Source organism: Trichophyton verrucosum (genome assembly GCF_000151505.1).
Source record: "Trichophyton verrucosum HKI 0517 chromosome Unknown contig00296_1.f1.exp, whole genome shotgun sequence".
In the NCBI taxonomy this organism is placed as follows: Eukaryota; Fungi; Ascomycota; class Eurotiomycetes; order Onygenales; family Arthrodermataceae; genus Trichophyton; species Trichophyton verrucosum.
In genome coordinates this window covers 72,176-89,300 of record NW_003315453.1, presented here as the reverse complement: position 1 = coordinate 89,300, position 17,125 = coordinate 72,176, and the positions used below count along the sequence as shown (strand labels likewise).

The 17,125-nt window shown below is 48.8% G+C and overlaps 5 protein-coding genes across 5 annotated transcripts; 3 read left to right on the top strand and 2 right to left on the bottom strand.

The window, feature by feature from the left end:
* Positions 1-603: 603 nt before the first annotated feature.
* On the top strand, positions 604-1,871 carry TRV_03615 (uncharacterized protein; the record flags this gene model as incomplete). Its single annotated transcript, XM_003022245.1, has 4 exons — positions 604-824; positions 886-1,054; positions 1,106-1,165; positions 1,233-1,871. The coding sequence occupies 4 exons, from the start codon at positions 604-606 to the stop codon at positions 1,869-1,871; spliced, it is 1,089 nt and encodes a 362-aa protein (XP_003022291.1).
* A 342-nt stretch (positions 1,872-2,213) lies between these two features.
* On the top strand, positions 2,214-4,911 carry TRV_03614 (uncharacterized protein; the record flags this gene model as incomplete). Its single annotated transcript, XM_003022244.1, has 6 exons — positions 2,214-2,555; positions 2,614-3,631; positions 3,687-3,814; positions 3,869-4,408; positions 4,464-4,524; positions 4,610-4,911. 6 exons carry the CDS (start codon positions 2,214-2,216, stop codon positions 4,909-4,911), a joined length of 2,391 nt encoding a protein of 796 aa, XP_003022290.1.
* A 368-nt stretch (positions 4,912-5,279) lies between these two features.
* TRV_03613 (transcriptional corepressor of histone genes (Hir3), putative) lies at positions 5,280-11,583 on the bottom strand (the record flags this gene model as incomplete). The annotated part of the gene is made up of 5 exons (XM_003022243.1): positions 5,280-6,401; positions 6,455-6,754; positions 6,813-6,968; positions 7,025-7,205; positions 7,307-11,583. The coding sequence occupies 5 exons, from the start codon at positions 11,581-11,583 to the stop codon at positions 5,280-5,282; spliced, it is 6,036 nt and encodes a 2,011-aa protein (XP_003022289.1).
* Positions 11,584-12,705: 1,122 nt separating this feature from the next.
* On the top strand, positions 12,706-14,724 carry TRV_03612 (uncharacterized protein; the record flags this gene model as incomplete). Its single annotated transcript, XM_003022242.1, has 3 exons — positions 12,706-14,031; positions 14,114-14,485; positions 14,557-14,724. The coding sequence occupies 3 exons, from the start codon at positions 12,706-12,708 to the stop codon at positions 14,722-14,724; spliced, it is 1,866 nt and encodes a 621-aa protein (XP_003022288.1).
* A 490-nt stretch (positions 14,725-15,214) lies between these two features.
* Positions 15,215-15,734, bottom strand: TRV_03611 (conserved glutamic acid-rich protein; the record flags this gene model as incomplete). The annotated part of the gene is made up of 2 exons (XM_003022241.1): positions 15,215-15,516; positions 15,590-15,734. The coding sequence occupies 2 exons, from the start codon at positions 15,732-15,734 to the stop codon at positions 15,215-15,217; spliced, it is 447 nt and encodes a 148-aa protein (XP_003022287.1).
* Between the last annotated feature and the right edge of the window lie 1,391 nt (positions 15,735-17,125).

Below are 17,125 nucleotides of genomic sequence, written 5' to 3'. Positions count from 1 at the left end.
AGAAGAAAGTTGAAGCTCGTCGAAGTTGAAGTTGAATCTTTTTCTACTTTTCAACTTCTTCAAAGGCCAAATTCCCAAGTCACGTGATATATTTTAACAAAATATCCGTACGCAGTTTGTGAATTGAATATTTTGATTAAACATGAAGTGAATCAGATTATGACAAGTTTGATAGTGAAATCACGTAAAATACGGACTAGATGCCGTGAAGTTATTTGTAGACTTCCCTGGGAGCAAGAGAGATGCGTAGTTATGGTGTATTAACCTTCTACTGCAGAGCAAACATCACAGGAGTATTCCTACAAGCCGCCGATGCTATACTGAACAATTCCAAGTGTCAAATATTCTAAATCAAGCCCTGTTCATGCGTCCAAATACCCGGCATTGAATAGGCGAGCGTGCGTAATAATCGCAAGGGTTGCTGCTATACATCCGTCGAGCCCTAAATGTTGGTCGCAGACCACGAAAGAAAGCAACATCGCAGTCTTTCAACTTCTCACGCTTGACATCATCACGGCCTGCAATCGTATTGTGCCTTCGGACTGGTAGATCAGTATGCCAACCTATCGTATTGGTGAGTAGACTTATACCGTTACTTTCTGGATGCTTGAGCTGCTTGTTCTCGAGTTGTATACGACGCGCCGTGACGCGACCCGCAAGAGCTATGCTAACATCGAAGCACGACTAGAGCTGGCCAGTACTGGCAGGGCTGGCTGCAAGAATAAAGAATGCCAGGAGAAAAAGGAGAAGATCCTTAAGGGAGAGCTGAGACTAGGCACATTCGTTGACACCGAGCAGTTCCAGAGCTGGGCGTGGAAGCACTGGTAAGTTGTGCTATCTACTGTCGTGTTTGGTCATCGCGCGAATACTGATTCGTGATACTAGGGGGTGTGTGACTCCAAGGCAAATTGCGAGTATCCAGGAGATCGTTGATGAGAATGGAGACCGTGACATGACGCTTCTGGATGGCTACGACGAGATCCCAGCCGACAGCCAGAAGAAGGTCGCCGATGCCGTCGAACAAGGCCATGTCGATGACGAGGACTGGAAAGGTGTATGTTCGTCATTTGCCGTATAGGTTTTCTTTAATGACGTATTATTATAGGATGTGGAGATGAACCGCCCTGGAAAGGTCGGGTTTCGAGTGAGAGCGTCCAAGAAGAAGGTAGGCATCATTATATCCCACACTTATCTAGATATATATATATATATATATACTTACTCTGGTGTAGAATCAGAAGGACGAAGACGAGGACGAGGATGAGGATGATAAAAAGAAGAGTGGCAAGACCAAAAAGGCACCCAAGCAACAAAAAGGCAAGAGGAAGACTGATGAAGCTGACGAGGCCGAGGAGCCAGCCACTAAAAAGGCCAAAACGAGTGCCAAAGCTGGTGCAAAGAAGACCAAGGCAGATAAGGCTAAACCACAAGACAGCAAAGAGCCTGAGGTAGAGGAAGAAGCCAAAGACGAGGAAGTTGAGGAAAAGAAGCCTAAGAAGTCCAAGACCAAGGAGGAGAAGGAGAAGAAGGCTACTGCTGCCAAAGAGAAGAAAGAAAAGGAGGAAAAGAAGCCCAAGGAGAAGGCTAAGGGAAAAGCGAAGGAGAAGGAAGAGGCGAAGGAGACGAAGGCGAAGGCGAAGGCAAAGAAAGACGATACCAAAGACACCAAAGAGAAAAAGACGGCGAAGAAGGATACCAAGGAGAAGGAGAAGAAAGAGCCCGAGCAGAAGAAAGATACGAAAAAAGAAGAAGCAAAAGAGAAGAAAGAGAAGAAGCCAGCTGCAAAGGCACCGAAAAAGGCGGCTGACAAGGATGCACCATCCCGTCGAACGAGCGGAAGAGTGTCACGCACAAAAGCTGCTGCCACCTAAGAAGCCCCGCATCAGGCTCCCCCTCCTCTCATTTCTACTTCTGCCGTGTTGTAAGTGTTATATTAGTTTAATCAACTATGCATGTTCTAGCTGGTATAATCCTAATTTTTATACACCGCCACGGCTATTCCCGCGCTTATCGCTCCCGCGTTGCCCCGGCAACCGCTAATGTTTTTGAGGCGGCTCAAAAGTCGCTCTGCCAGCGCCAACTTTTTGATAACTCACAACTACCAAAGCAACTTTTAACGGTCGAGATCGAGTCGCCTCAGAAAAGCAAAAGGAAGGGGAAAAAGAAACGGACAGCAGACATCTAGGTCGACTGGAAATTACATATACGCAGCGATGGAGCGGCCGAAGTCTTCGAGCGGACAAACGTCGCTGTTCCAGGTCTATCTGCGACTACGCCCGCCGATCCAGAACAAACATGATGCAAAACAAGATCCCTTTTTGTCCATTGAGCCTCCTGAGGACGATGAGCCGTTCCCAACTCACATCACAGTCCAGCCGCCGAACGATGCGAGGAAACGGGCCGTCGAGAAATTCGCATTCACCAAAGTGTTCGAGGAAGAAGCTACACAGCTCGATGTCTTTCAGGAGTCTGGCATGCCATCATTGATCAATGCCGTGCTTTTGGAAAACAGGGATAGCCTGGTGGCGGCGCTGGGAGTCACAGGAAGTGGGAAGGTAGGCTGCAACAGGTTCCTGAACTAGTGATTTTGATATTGATGGCATGTCTATATAGAGCCACACGATCCTAGGATCCAAGACGCAGAGAGGTATAACACAGATGTCTCTTGATATCATCTTTAGGTCTCTCGAAAAAACCATACAAGTTCCGGATGATGAAGCAGAGAATCCTCTCCTCGATTCCGTTGCAGCGTCAGATCCGTCAGAAGCCCAGATTTACGCTGCAGACCACTTTCTTGAGATGATCTATGGAGACGGAGATCGAGGACGGATCTCAAGAGCGCAGACACCAATGTCCAGGTCTCAGACGCCCATGGTAGGCCATTCATCCCAACTCAGCATCTCAGCATTATTGGGGAAGAATATACATACATCGGCTTTATCTCATTCAGCACTTGAACAAATACGCCAAAAAGCACATATATACCCCTTTATCCCTCAACTTCCAACCTATAATTCTGATCATAATCAAGACACGTCTTGGAGCCCATGCACATCACCAAAGCCTCCCTCTCAATTGCCCTTTTGGAACAGAAATCACAACAACACATCAAAGAATGTTACTAAACCGCATGTCAAGGATTCATTCATAGGAACAAGCTCGCGTCGCCCCCACCTCCCCCGAGTTAGCATCTTACCCCAAGACCCTGATACGAGTGGCATTGAAATCTCCGTCCCTGAAACCGATGAGCATGTTGTCCTTGTGTCGATGTACGAAGTGTATAACGACCGAATCTTCGACCTCCTCTCTCCAGCCAGCCAAGTTAACGGAACGCGAGCTGCAAATAACCAGAAAGACCGTCGACGACCATTGCTTTTTAAATCAACCGAAGGCTCAACCGATCGTAAAGTCGTTGCCGGGTTACGGAAAGTTGTTTGCTCAACATATGAGGAAGCCCTGATGGTCCTTGAGACCGGATTGACTGAGCGAAGAGTTACAGGCACGGGAAGCAACAGCGTCAGCTCCAGAAGCCACGGGTTCTTCTGCGTTGAAGTCAAAAAGAAGGTCGTGGATAGGAGATATGGTTACGAATCATGGGCAGGACATACATTTACCATTGTTGATCTTGCGGGTAAGTTATTACCTTATACGGGCGACTATACAGGTATACTAACTGCCAATATAAGGTTCTGAGCGAGCAAGAAACGCAAAAACTGCTGGAGCCACGCTTGCGGAAGCTGGTAAAATTAACGAGAGTCTGATGTATCTTGGGCAATGTCTACAGATGCAGTCAGATCTCCAGGATGGTAATAAGGTGCGTTTCGATTCTACATACTTGCATGGGGTTCATCTAATTTTGGAATTATAGGCCCTCGTACCATTCAGGCAGTGTAAACTCACAGAGCTCCTGTTTTCAAATTCCTTCCCATCACCAAACAATGCATCGTCAAATTCACATCCAAGGAATTCCCAAAGGGCCGTCATGCTGGTAATGGCCGACCCCCTAGGTGATTTCAATGCAACCTCTCAGATGTTACGATACTCCGCTCTCGCTAGAGAGGTTACTGTTCCAAGAATCCCATCTATAGCCAGCACGATACTGTCTGCTCCCCCTAGCTCAGCTACGCCAAAGCCTGGCCCTGGTGCATCAAGTAAGGCCCAAGTCGCTTATGCAGACCAGCTAGAACTCGCGGCCTTGGAAATTGCGCAGATAAGTGATGAATATGAAGCACTTGCTGTCAGATTCTCTGAGGAACAAGCCTTAAGAATTGAAGCAGAGTTCAAGCTCAAAGCTGCTGAAGAGCGGTGTCTACTCATCGAACAAGATGTTCGAGAAGAATGTTGGGCTGAGATGGAAGAACGTATGGACGAAGAAAAACGACGGTGGCAAGCTGCCTTGGATGAAGAGGTAATAATTATTCAGTTTCCTGCTTGGTACCAACCCATACTAATGTTCGCTCTAGACTTCTCGAAATGAGAATCATCTAGATATGAAGATTGACATCCTTTCCCGAGGTGTCAAGAGTAAGTGCATATCAAATTCAGTTATATTCGCACTGGAATCAGAGCTGACACCCTCAAGTACACGAAGATCCTACTCCCGATTCAGCTGAAAGAATAACCGACTTAGAATCCGAAAACGATGCATTACGGCGCAAAATAGAGCAACTGGAAAGAGAACTCCATTCTAGATCTCCAACAAAAAAAACTAGATCCAAGAAAAACACTATACCCGGTCGATTTGATTCCACGGATTATAGCTTCATACCCGCTAATGAAAGTGACACTGAGAATACCCAGCTCGACATGAAGAAGTTCAACATCAAGTCCAGCCCACTTGCACAGTCTGGAAAACCGAAAAAGTTAACTACCAGGCAGTGGGATCTAGCTCCCGAAGGCGCATATGACTGAACCTGGGGTTTCCTCGGGTGGACACTTTACGATTTACGATTCCCTGTTTGTTTCATGTATATTCCCTTAACAGCTGTACCAGATTTTAATATGGGTTCTTGGAAATATTGATAAACGGGGGGCACTTCTATGCGGTTGTATAGGGCTTCTGTGGATAATATTAGCTGCAGAACCACTAATAACCACTAATAATTGATATCAAATATACTGATATTTATTTGACAATGTTAATGCTATAAAATATATGCTATAAAGGAGCTTAGTGTATGAATGACCGTATATACGAAGAACGCCTTGTTGATCCGAGTGACAAAATAGCAGAAAGTCATCAGGAGGTATATAATACAGTTTGTGAAAACGGGCTACCATCAATCTTCTGGTAACTCCTCTGTGTCAGATCCATCATCTCCAGCCTCCGCCTCCCCGTCTATCTCCATCTTGGTATCATGTATAGATGGAGCGGGGATCGAATCATTGTCCCCACCTTCACCGCTGGTGACAGTTGATAACTCTGACCCTGCTTTTGGGGAGAGCATGCGGGCCCTGAGGAGGTGCTGGAATATAGGACTGGACGGCTTTAAAGTGTCCCCTGAGCCTGCTTCAGTCTCAAGTTCACTGAGCCCACTCTCTTCTTCCGTGGTATCATGTATGCTGGGATCAGGACCAGACGCTTCCTTATCCTCAATGTTTTCTCCCTCTTTATCCTCTTCCTCAGGGTTGTCTTCCTTCTCCTCCTCGTTATCTTCACCTTCTTTTTCGTCTTCTTCATTATCTTCCCCTTCCCTCTCCTCTTCTTCGTTATTTTCTTCCTCCTTTTCTTCCTCGTTGTTTTCATCCTCTTTTTCTACTCCGTCATTCTCATCCTTATCATCTGCGTTGGCGTCTTCTTTACCTTTCTCCTCCTTGTTTTCATCAAGAGCAGCTTCGGCAGCAGGACCGTTGTCGGTTTGCTCCTCCTCCGTCTGACGCTCTGCCTGGGTTTGCTTGGCCTCGTCCTCAACAGCCTTTGCAGGTTTAGGTGCAGGGCGTGGGGCTTTGGCAGCAATAGCATCAGCCTTTTTCTGCACTTCTTTTCTAGTCACCCCCTTTGCCCGAGGTCTAGACGCTGGTGCTTGGGCAGAAGTCGTGGCTGGAGGTGTTTCTGCCCCATCACCAGAATCACCCGCCATAAGCAAGTGGTCTACCTTCATTCGCTCCCGATTTTCCTCTCCAGCAACTTGCTCGACAAACTGTGGCAGCGTTTTCTCATATAGCTGGGCATATATATCAGCAACGAGATCGTCAAACATTCCTGACTTGATAACGGTTCCGTTCAACTTCTTCAGCTCCACGGCATCTCGCAACAGTTCAATCGTCGGTATCTCTTCTTTAGCTGGATTTTGACACCAGGCATCCAAACGGCCAGAGTAGAGAGTAAAGTCATCGAGACTAACACCCTTGAAGACGGCGTCTTCCTTTCCCTCTGGTATGTTACCTATACGTCGAAGCAACTGCATACTTGTCAGCCAATCTGATCACGAATACAAGAGGCTTATCTGTTTACCTTTATATACGTAATGCATGTATCCTCCCAGAGCTTGGGAAAGTTCAAATAATCATTGACTTTTCGTCTCACGCGACGGACTAACATGTCCAGGTTTGCACGATCATCAAGCTGATCCAGAAGCTGTACGAAAAAGTAAACATATCGGGTAGTATAGACGAAATGTCTTCCGGCTCTCTCGTTTTCTGGCCGCCAGACTTGTACGGTCATAGTCTTCGTGAAGATATGCTGGGTAAGGTCGTTTTTTGCCGCAATTGCGGCCTCTTTGTCTTTCGAGTCATCGTAAATTATATGGGCAGCCTATATAGCAAGATTAGCAGCGTGACCTAACATGACCAAACTAGATATGAAAACAAACCCTTAAAACAATACGATGATGCCAATTGGACTTATCAGCATTTTGAAGCTGTTTAAGAACCCCCAGGATGAATGGTTTCCAGGATTCCAAGTCTGTAGCTGGTGATAACCCTTTAGCCCACGGGGTAGCAAGTAGTTTTTCGCTAGCTTCCTTCGGCTGTTGCATTATTAGTCCATGTAATTGATTAGTACCTGGAATTATGTCCCACTTACATCGAGATCACCTCGTCGCACAAGTTTATGTGTGATTGAAACAAGTTTGAAATGGGGTTCCAGAATCGGCTCTGACGCTCGACCATCTTTCTTTTTCGGGAGAGCATCAATGGCGTCTGTCAAAGAGTCCAGGATATCCGACGGTTCGATGGTTTTGTATCGTTCCTTGAGCGGGTCATTACTGCAATACATTTTCCACAGACACTTGCTGAACATAAAGTGGTTCCTAGGACAAATAATCAGCACACCACCATTCAAGGGATACGTGGAGCCAGGACTTACCTCCAGTTCATCGGATTTTCCTTAGTTGCTTTGTGGAAGAGAAAGCTCGCAAAGTACCATGCAGAAAACGGCTTCATAGCACTGAACGGCTTTCCCTCGTACATCCTTTGATCTGCATCACTGCTGAAGTGTCTCATGAATGGAGATACATCGAATGCACCCATTGATAACGGCTCTCTTGTAGATGCGTAGATTCGAAGGCCAAACTCCGCATATAGCTCAGAAACTTGCTTCTTTTCGCTGGGCTTCAAATCACCCGTTTGGACTGCAGTTGCAACAGCCATAGAATATGCGTGAATAGCTCTGCGCTCTATAGTTGCAAGATCCTCTCTGTCATTGTTGAGCTTTTCTGCAGACCAAGCGACGTCCTCTTCAAGTCTTAGATCATATACTTGAGCAAGTTGATACCATGTTTCCCACCGATCCTTTCCATGTTCTAGATCATGGCGGAATAGAGTAGCAGCGAGATCTAGGTCATCTGTTGGAGTGGGACCTATTTTCTTCAAAGACCGAAACTTGGCGAGCGCCGCGGAACCCAGGAAGGTGAACCAGCCTTTATCAGCAAGTTCGGCACTCCTGGAATATACGGGGATCATAGACAGTCCAGTGATACCTTGTACACAACGGAAAAGATCCAGGGGGTTTATTGGGGTTTTCAAGAATCTAGACAGGATTCTCTTGTTGAGAGGAGTGGAAACCTCTGACTTGCCCGTCAGTCCTATTTGCCTTTGCAGCGCGTCGACAGTCGTTTTTAGATCCGATTTCAAATAATCTTTGATATCCATCCGCTTCGTCTGAGAAATAGTAAAGTCAACTAACTTCAGGGCTATTTCTTGATCGAGAGGCTCATATGGACAGCCATGTTCAAACGAAACATCCAGATGAGGTGAGAATTTGAACTTGTATAAGTCGTACAGCACTTGCGCAAGGTCATCTTCGTAGACGTCATCAGTTTCTAATGTCAAGAGCTCATCCCTCATGAGTTTAACAAATAGATTCTTCGGGTATTTGCAATATGACCGAAGCCCGAGCGCGTTGTGAACAGACCGTAAGAAGTGTATGCGGTCATCCAAGGGGGTATCAAACAAGTCTTTGTTCTGACCAATACCTTCTCTTAAAAGTGCATACTGCACCATCCATATCTTCACAAATAAGCCGCGTAACTTTTCTTTGAACTGTTCCAGGGACTTTGCAGTTGAAGCAGGGCGAACGTCAGCCGGCGTTATTTGGCCAACACGAACCCCATCCTCATAAAAAGCGAAAGATTGAAGGATCCTCGAAAGACGAGCAAGGGAAGACATGGACATTTGCAGGTGGGCCCAGTCGAAACACTCGAAAGAAACCTCCGAGTTGTTAACCACCCTCCTCATGACACTGGTAAGTATATCATCCGCTAGTTTTAGCCACTTCAGCAGGCTAGATCGCCTTTCATTTACAGGAAAATCCATGCGAACTGGGCGACCCAGCTCCTGGACAGCGGTCTCCAGGGCCCGGAAGTGGCAAGAGACGACTTTCGTAGGATAGTCGATGGAATCATATGCCTCGCGAAGACGGCGCCAGAGAAACAACTTGAGAGTCGCATCACCTTGGTTAAGGAACTCTATCAAATTCTGCACGGTTGTTGAAGGCTCGATATTTTCAGATACGTTGCCGTTTTCGTCGGTATACCTAACTGCAGACGGGTCCAGGACCGGCTCTATAGTTTCAATCAGATGCACGGGGTCATCTTTTCCGGAGCCAAATATGTCCGTGAAGAAGCTCATGGCCTTAAGGCGAGAAACCTCTTGGTCAATTGCAGTTGTAGATATCTCTGGCATGGTGGTATTATTTGCCAGTGTAATAACCGGGTCCCCCAACGATACTAGAGCGCGTCGAATATCACCGAGGCATGCCAAAACATACTCCCTATCCTGGTCGTCTAGCATATTTTCGTGGAAAGTTGTGGCCCATAGATGTCTTAGAACAATGGCGGTCTGTCGATTGTCCACGGCACATAGGTCAAGATAGTAGCTGATGTAACCGCGCGTAAGGGCCCTCCATCGGTTGAGCCTATCCTGCTGTAGAACGGCCGCTTCCTGGTCCTTTTCCTTCTGGCAGATAATCGAATCATATATATCCAGATGTAGCTCGTAAATGCTTTGTGACATTTCCACGGCGGTAAGGTCATCCGGTGTGAAGGAGTATGGTGTTTCGTGCGCATGCGAAAGGATCCGTTTCTCCAGGTTCAAGGCGAATTCTCTCATCCTGGCATAGACAAATCCATCTAGCCGTACCAATATCTGCGTAAGGGTGTCCCGGGTGCTTTGCGGCATCCGTTGCGTTGCATAGCTAGAGTCCGTGACAGTGGATATGTCGTGTCCGAGAGATTGTAGGTCGGGTTTGAGATACTTCTCAAGCCACTTGAAGGCAACCTCCTGTATAGTTAGATTGCTGCTATTGACGCTTTCTGCAAACTGCTCCAAACTGTCATTGTCAACCAAATCTACCTCTTGTTCTGCCTTTGCGCCAACTTGTTTGGAGTGTTCAAGGAAAACACTGAGACCGGATTTCCTCACGCCCTTTAACCCATCCTGGGTATCTGCAAATATGTCACTGTGCAATGCTATTTTCCCAAAGGCATCACTCCAATTCTCAACTATGTACCTCAAGTCACGTACGGCCAAGGTTTCAGGGGTTATTTCCGTGGTATCTTGATCGGATTCAGTAGAAGCGAGAATCTGCTTTATTTGATCGATACTTCCAAGCTCCTCAACGCCGAATTTTGACAGAAGATCGTTGGCGGTGCTAAACATCCACTCATCGGCGTGGGTATAGACCTCGAGCCTATCTTCGAAATACCTTGTCTGGTCAAAAATCACTTCCTCTGGCTGTGCCTGTGTGTCGGCAATCGACTCTCGCGCCCTGATACGCTTGCTCTTTGTCCTTACTCCGTCTGTTGGTTCTTCATTGAAGATTGAGGCTGAAGAACGCTTTCTTGTCTGAGGACCAGGCCGTGCTTCTATATCATCTGTGGGCTCATTCGATTTTTCACCTTCCTCTTTGTCCTTGTCAACGGTATTTTCATCTTCATTTTCTTTGGCTGTATCATCTTGAGCATCTTCGCCAGTATTTCCATTCACTTCCCCATCGCCCTTGGGTTCTGGTTTTTCATCAACTTGGCCGGAGTCCTTCATTTCAGTATCTTTAGCAGTAGCTTCTTCAGTGCTCGCTTTGGGTTTTGATTCTGCTTCACCCATATCGGTGGAAGCAGAGCTTTTGTGCTTGGACGGCCTTCGGCCCTGGATGATTGGGAGAGTTGCCGCAGGAGATGCCATCGTGATATCCGAGTCTGCTAGACAAATTTGCAGGTTCCCCTGTACTTCGGCTGTGCCCTGATCAGAGCCATCCTTGCTTAGAAGCTCAAGGAGCTTTTCACCTAGAGCGGCCCATGAGTTGGCGGAGGGGGTGACAGTAAGGCGTTTAATTTTAGGGAAAGCGAGTCCACAGGATATAGAACCCCCGTTCAGCTGCTTCAAGGCGGAAGGGAGGTACGGAAATGGATCTATCTGCCGCTGCAAAAAATTGAGCAGAGCTTTCCTTGGTTGTTTCTGCGGCAGCTGTGCGAGTGATAGGGGATCGTGGAGAGCGGTGAAAAACTTCCGCAAATCGCCCACAGCACCGGCTTGCTCAATGCCTAGCTGTTCAAATCCATCGTCGATACCATCACCGTTCCCTTCAAAAACGCTCTCCAGGCAGAATCTCGAGATGCGGTGACTTCTGAGGGCATCCCCAACCCTACCACACTTTCGCCACAGTTCAAGATCGGTATCATCGCGCTCCAGAGCGTCCGCAAAGTGTCTGATGGCTGATTCAGTGGAAGGAGTGGTGTCAGCTATGTCTCCGCCTTGCTCCCATGCATGTCGAACGGTGTCCAGCAAGAATTGGCCGTAATTCTTGTATGACAGGTACAGAGTTTGCGGCAGCGCACTGGCAGCAGTCTCGGTCTCATCCACGGCAGCAACCGAGACGGCCGACGGCTCGTCAACTTCTTCTATGAAACCATCGTCTGATATGTCTGCTCCGAGATCTGTGTATTGCGGGAGCTTGAATATCTCTGACTTGAAGAGCGCGTCATAAGCTTCTGCGGCTTCTTTGTAGTGCTTTGGCCCCAGCGAGTGGAGTTTGAGGGCAGTCTGGTATAGCTTGAGGGCCTCTTCTATCTGGATCTCGCGAGTGTCATCGATCTCTTCCTCCGGAGAGTCATCGGCCTCTATGTTCAGGGCTGCAAAGGTAGACATGGTCGGTTTCCCCCTGTGAGAGTCCCCTGATATATAATAGGTCCAGCCCGGGGCCTCCAAGGGTATAAGATAGCAGCAAATACGAACCAAAACGCCGATGAAGAAGCTGGCCAGAGACAATAAGGCCGCCTTTCTACTCTTCTGCCGCCGGAGATCGCCCTTGTTCGAAGCTGTCGGCGGCGGTTGTTGGCTTGTAGAAGCGCAGGCCTGCAACGGGCGGAGATGAAGCTGGGAGGTCGCGAACTTCCCGATCGGGCATGGCGCGAGATGCGTGGATGCGTAACTAAGTTACATAACCTAAAGGAAAAAAGCACCGCCTCTTCGCTCGCCTGCAGGGAAGTAAATATGAACTAACTGGCCAGCGGACAACAACCAACAACGACCTCTCCCAACAGCGTCAATCCTGCCCGGCCGGCTTCACTATGCCGTTTAATTAAGTCACTGCTCGAAGAGAAGAGGCATTCAATTCTGCTATTCAAGCGCTTCTCCCGTCTTTCTTTTGCCTACACCTAGAGCTGCTCCTTTTAGGGGTGGGCGACTAGAGACTATGGTTTCGCCAGCTGTTCCAGAGTAAGTGTCGGCCAGCTGGCATGCGTTGAGCTATCACTTGTTATAATGCCATGATGGGGGCTGTTACAGATAGGTTTTGTTGGCTGTATGCTAATGGGAATTGCATGAGACAGGCTTATCGAGGAAGACGATGCGCTCTACTCGTCCATAGATGCCCGCACGGAATCCCTACAGAACCTGAGAGAACTCGGACCCCCAGATCTCGTTCACCTAGTGAAGCAGTCGAAATCTGCTGCAAACACTCAGGTTAGATGCGCCGTTCCTAGCTCGTTGCAGCTATCCTTCAAGCGACTATTTCTTTTTAGGGCTAACTGAGCGAGTGGTGGCCTAGACCGGAGTATATCACCATGTAACGGGAATAGATGCGTCTTCATCAGCCAGCTTAGCGGCCTACGTGAACACTCTTACCTACTCGCCGATTGACAAGCAACATAAAGTGGTTGCGGGAATATACTGGTATATACTATATATCCATCAGTTATAGTCCCTCCGGTGTCGATACAAGCCGCTAACGTACGGGATAGCTGCTACAATGCGTTCTCTCATGTAGATATGAGGGTTGAGGTGAAGATCCCGGGAAGTCTGGAGAGCTATTGCATCGACGAGCGAGGGGACAAGCGTGTTGCAACTGAAGCGTTATGGCTGGAGACATTCGTGTGCGGCGTGCTAAGGTCCTACTCCTATGCGGATGACGGAAGCGGGGATGCCATCAAGAAGATCGTGGGCGTGAGACGGTTCAACCCGATCACCAACACGGAGATGGAACACAAATTCCTCGATGCCGCAGAAAGGCTCTTCTTCAACGGTTCGTTATCCTTCAAATATGTCATGAATTGTGTGCAATTGGCTAACGGCGGACCACCCCCTATTTCTTTTCTAGGCCGACAACTTAGTTCTGACCCTGAAACCCAGGTCCCCAACACAGTCACCAACCATCTTACCTCCGGCCTTTTAAAATACATCAATACAACGGGACGATATGTGTCTGGCATTAACCTGTTCGAGAAGCTCCGAGCACGAGAAGTAGAGGTGTCATCTCTTCTTGCACGGGTTCTGATATCAGCCGATGAAGAGGTGCAGGCTGTTCGATTGATGCACGATGCTCTCAAGGATATACCCATGGACTATGCTCTGCTGGACTGCCAGGCTGCGTTCTGTCAGAGCAAAGGCGAGCATGAAATGGCGCTTGAGTGCGCCAAACGCAGCGTGACCGCGGCACCGAGCGAGTTTAGCTCCTGGATCCGGCTGGCGGAGGTATATGTGAGCCTTGAGAAGTGGAATTTAGCACTGTTGACCCTGAACTCTTGTCCGATGTTCAACTACCAGGACCGAGACTCACCGCGGATGCCCCAGCCAACCCGCGTCATCCTCCCTGTGCTTCCCGAAAGCCTGCTGGACGAGATTGATGAGGGTCAACCCAAGGAAGGCACTCCGCATGACATGGTGCATCCAACTCTACGAAAATTGCATGCAGGCAACTATCAGGGAACGTTTTTGAAGGCGTACAACCTGCTGACCAAGATTGCCGCAAGCATTGGATGGGATCAGCTCCTGAAGATCCGAAGCGAGGTGTTTGTCATGGAGGAAGAGTACAGGGTGGAACGACAGACGGCAACCCGACCAGGAAGCACCGCTCACAATGCCAGCACAGTAGCCCTACATGACGGCGCAAGCCAGGCTACCAGGACAACCCAAGAAGACGATGACGGCGACGACGAGGAGGACGACGACGATGGTGACAAGTCTGAGAATGAGCAGGGAGCCTCGGAGCAGAATGGAGGTGAAGGCGGCGAACCCAAGCAGTCTTCCGAGCACCATGGGATCGAGAAACCCAACCAGACAGTCGCCTCAGAGGTAGTCAAGTCTGGCAACGACGATGTACGTTTTACTCTTCTTTTTTCCCGACTTATATTGACAGAGATGAAGGTGAAATGCAATGCTAACTTGAACCAAATTGCAGCAGGAAAACACCAATTCCACGTCCCAGTTCCACAACAAACGTCTGTGCGAGCGCTGGCTGGACAACCTGTTCATGGTGCTGTACGAAGATCTACGGGTGTACACCATCTGGCGGTCTGAAATGGCGCAGTCCCGGCAACAGTCCCTTGACTACAAGAAATCGCCTACCGAGTGGGAGATACTCGGCGAACTGGCCGAGCGCCTGCACCACCTGCCCGAGGCCATCGAGGCGTACAAGTACTGTCTGTCTGTGCGGTTCTCGCCCAAGGCCTTACGGGGTATATTGAAGATGTACGAGCGCCAGAACGATACGCGAGGCATGCTCAACGCGTTGATCAGGTTGATAGCCTGGCAGTACCGCTGGTACTCTGAGGTATGTGACCACCACCCAGTCTCCTCCTATCCTAGGCTGTCTTATATTGATGGCGATGCTAACGTGAGCAGTTCTCCCCGGACCTGTTGTACATCATCCGCAAGCTGATCGAGGAAGAGGGCGCGGTCAAAGTCCGCAGCATCGTGCAGGCGACCAACCTGCCTCAACCCATCCTCGATCTCACGCACCAATACTGCCAGCTCTGCGCGACGTTCCGAAGCAGCGGAAGCGACGGCTAGACTGCTTATAAACTCGTCTCTTTTTTAAACTTATATGGATTGTATCTATGTGTCTGTCTATCTGCATGCATGAGTTACTTGCTCTATACATAGCATTAAATGCCATGATGTTCACTCTCATTGGCCGTGCAGCCTCAGGGCGCCAGAACGAACGAATAGTGACCGTATCCCAGGTACTTACGGGCTAATAGTGTACGCATATCGAACGGCAGGGGAGTGGGGCGATATAAATATAAAAAATTCATTTCTTTACATCCGTCCCGTAGTTTTTATCGCCTTTAGCGATGCCGTGAATAGGGGCTCCAGACGAAGTAGACGGATAGCCCATCTACATACTTGGCTCCAAGTCTCAGCACTACAGAATATACGATGATACCCCCCAGATAAACACAAACAAACACTCCTATTGTCCTCCTCTATCAAATACATTTCATAAATCAGCTTCAGGTTCAGTTTTCCCAATCACATTCTCGTACATGCCAGCGAGTTCTCACTCGTTGGCTTCTTCTTCTTCCTCTTCCTCTTCCTCTCCTCCAGCAGCGGCAGCGGTGGTGGCGGCGGCAGCAGCAGCTTTCTTGTCCGAGGCAGGCTTCTCAGCGACTTCATCGTCGTCCTCAGCATCGCCGTCCTTTTCCTCGTCGTCGCCTTCAGCCTCTTCCTCCTCGTCCTTCTCTTCTTCTCCTTGCTCCTGCTCCTCTTCCTCCTCTATTTCCTCCTCATCCTCTTCTTCATCATCGACAGGAGCTTTCTTAGCAGCTGCTGCTCGACCAGTCTTGCGTCGTTTAGCCGATGCTGCACCGCGTTAGCATCCATCACCGTCCCAAGGAACAGCCATCCTGTACAAGGTAAGAAAGTCAAAACTCACGCTCTGGTTCCTCAGCAGGCTCCTCGTCTTCGTTCTCCTCCGACTCCTCTTCGCCTTCAAAGTCAGACTCGTCGTCGAACCTAGCACCAACACCAACGTCAGCATCAGCATCAGCATCAGCATCAGCCTCGCCATCGACGACCATCTCGCAAGAACAGCTAAGACGCGACTTACTCTTCCTCCTCCTCCTCGTCGCTCTGGTCGCTAGGAAGAGCCTGGAGCTCCTCTTCCTCGCCGGCTTCCTGTCGTCTCTTGCGCGTGGTCATTGTGGGTGGTGGTGGTCGTCGTCGTCGTCAATTGAGGGATGCGATCAAGTGAGTAAGTGGTTAGGTGGTTTATCTACAGCTATCGCCTGTCAGCTCAGCCAGATCTAAGTATCACCAACGGGACAGGCAGGCCCACGTCAACGTACCCGTGTATCAGCGTGTCGGAGGCGCAGGACGCAGAGCAGGAGGCGAGTTCAGGTCAGGCGAAAGGAGAGAGAAGAGGAAAAAGACGAAAAGCAGCGCGATCGAAGGCGAAGAAGCAGGCCAGGTCGGGCGCCGTGACAAGACGTGACGCCGCATCCCCGTATCGGCCGTGACGCTGCCTGGTATTGAAAGTAAACACTCAGGACGCTGCAGGCTGGCTCCAGCGCCCTGCGCCCAATGGCTGCGGCATGCTGGCCTGGCTAAATATGATGCGTAACAAACGCCTGCAGGCCTGGCTGGGGTAGCATTAGGTATCTTCGGTGCTGCGGATGCGTGGGAGGATACTTGAAGCTACCAGGGGCTGTCACAGATACCATCCTGTAATCTATCCTGTAATCGAAATACCATTCATACCATGCAAACAACAGCAGACAATTATATACATATATGGAGAGCGTATATATAGAGAGTAAAGAGAAGCCTGGTTGGCCTCGTATGATCCCAATATAAGCTGACAGGAGCCTGTAAGGGTTATCTCTTGGTAGCAACTGGTATCCCTGTAAGCAGCTGGCAAGCTGGCGGTCTTTCGCTGCCAGATGAACGGACACCTTGAGAGAGCGCGGGCATGAGGAGGGCAAGACGGCCAGCAACACACCAGACGGTTGCTCCATATCGGCTATTAACCCATCTGTCTATCTACAGAGTACTAGTTTCCGGACTTTCCATCCGTCAGTCGGCCGTTTTTTTGGGTGGCTGGTGGGTGGTCTATCAATGTTGTTTTGATTATTTGGTAGTTTTGGTGAAAATAATTAAAATTTGATAAAAAATGCAAAAATATATTTTGATATCAACACTTTCGCCCGATCCTCCACCATCACAGCGTGACATGGAGTAATTGCATGTATACCATGTCTATAGAGTATATTAGACCTACCCTAGGATGTAAATCACCCAAGATACTGGAGAGTTTGCCGTGGTGGGTGTTTGCTGCTGCGGCACCGTAGCTACATAGTGATCAGCCGTAGTAACTATATCATGCTACATCTACAGATCACGGAGTTTCATCGGAGTCTACAATACCCACGCCGACAGATATATGGACATCTGGTATATTTCAGCAGTAATA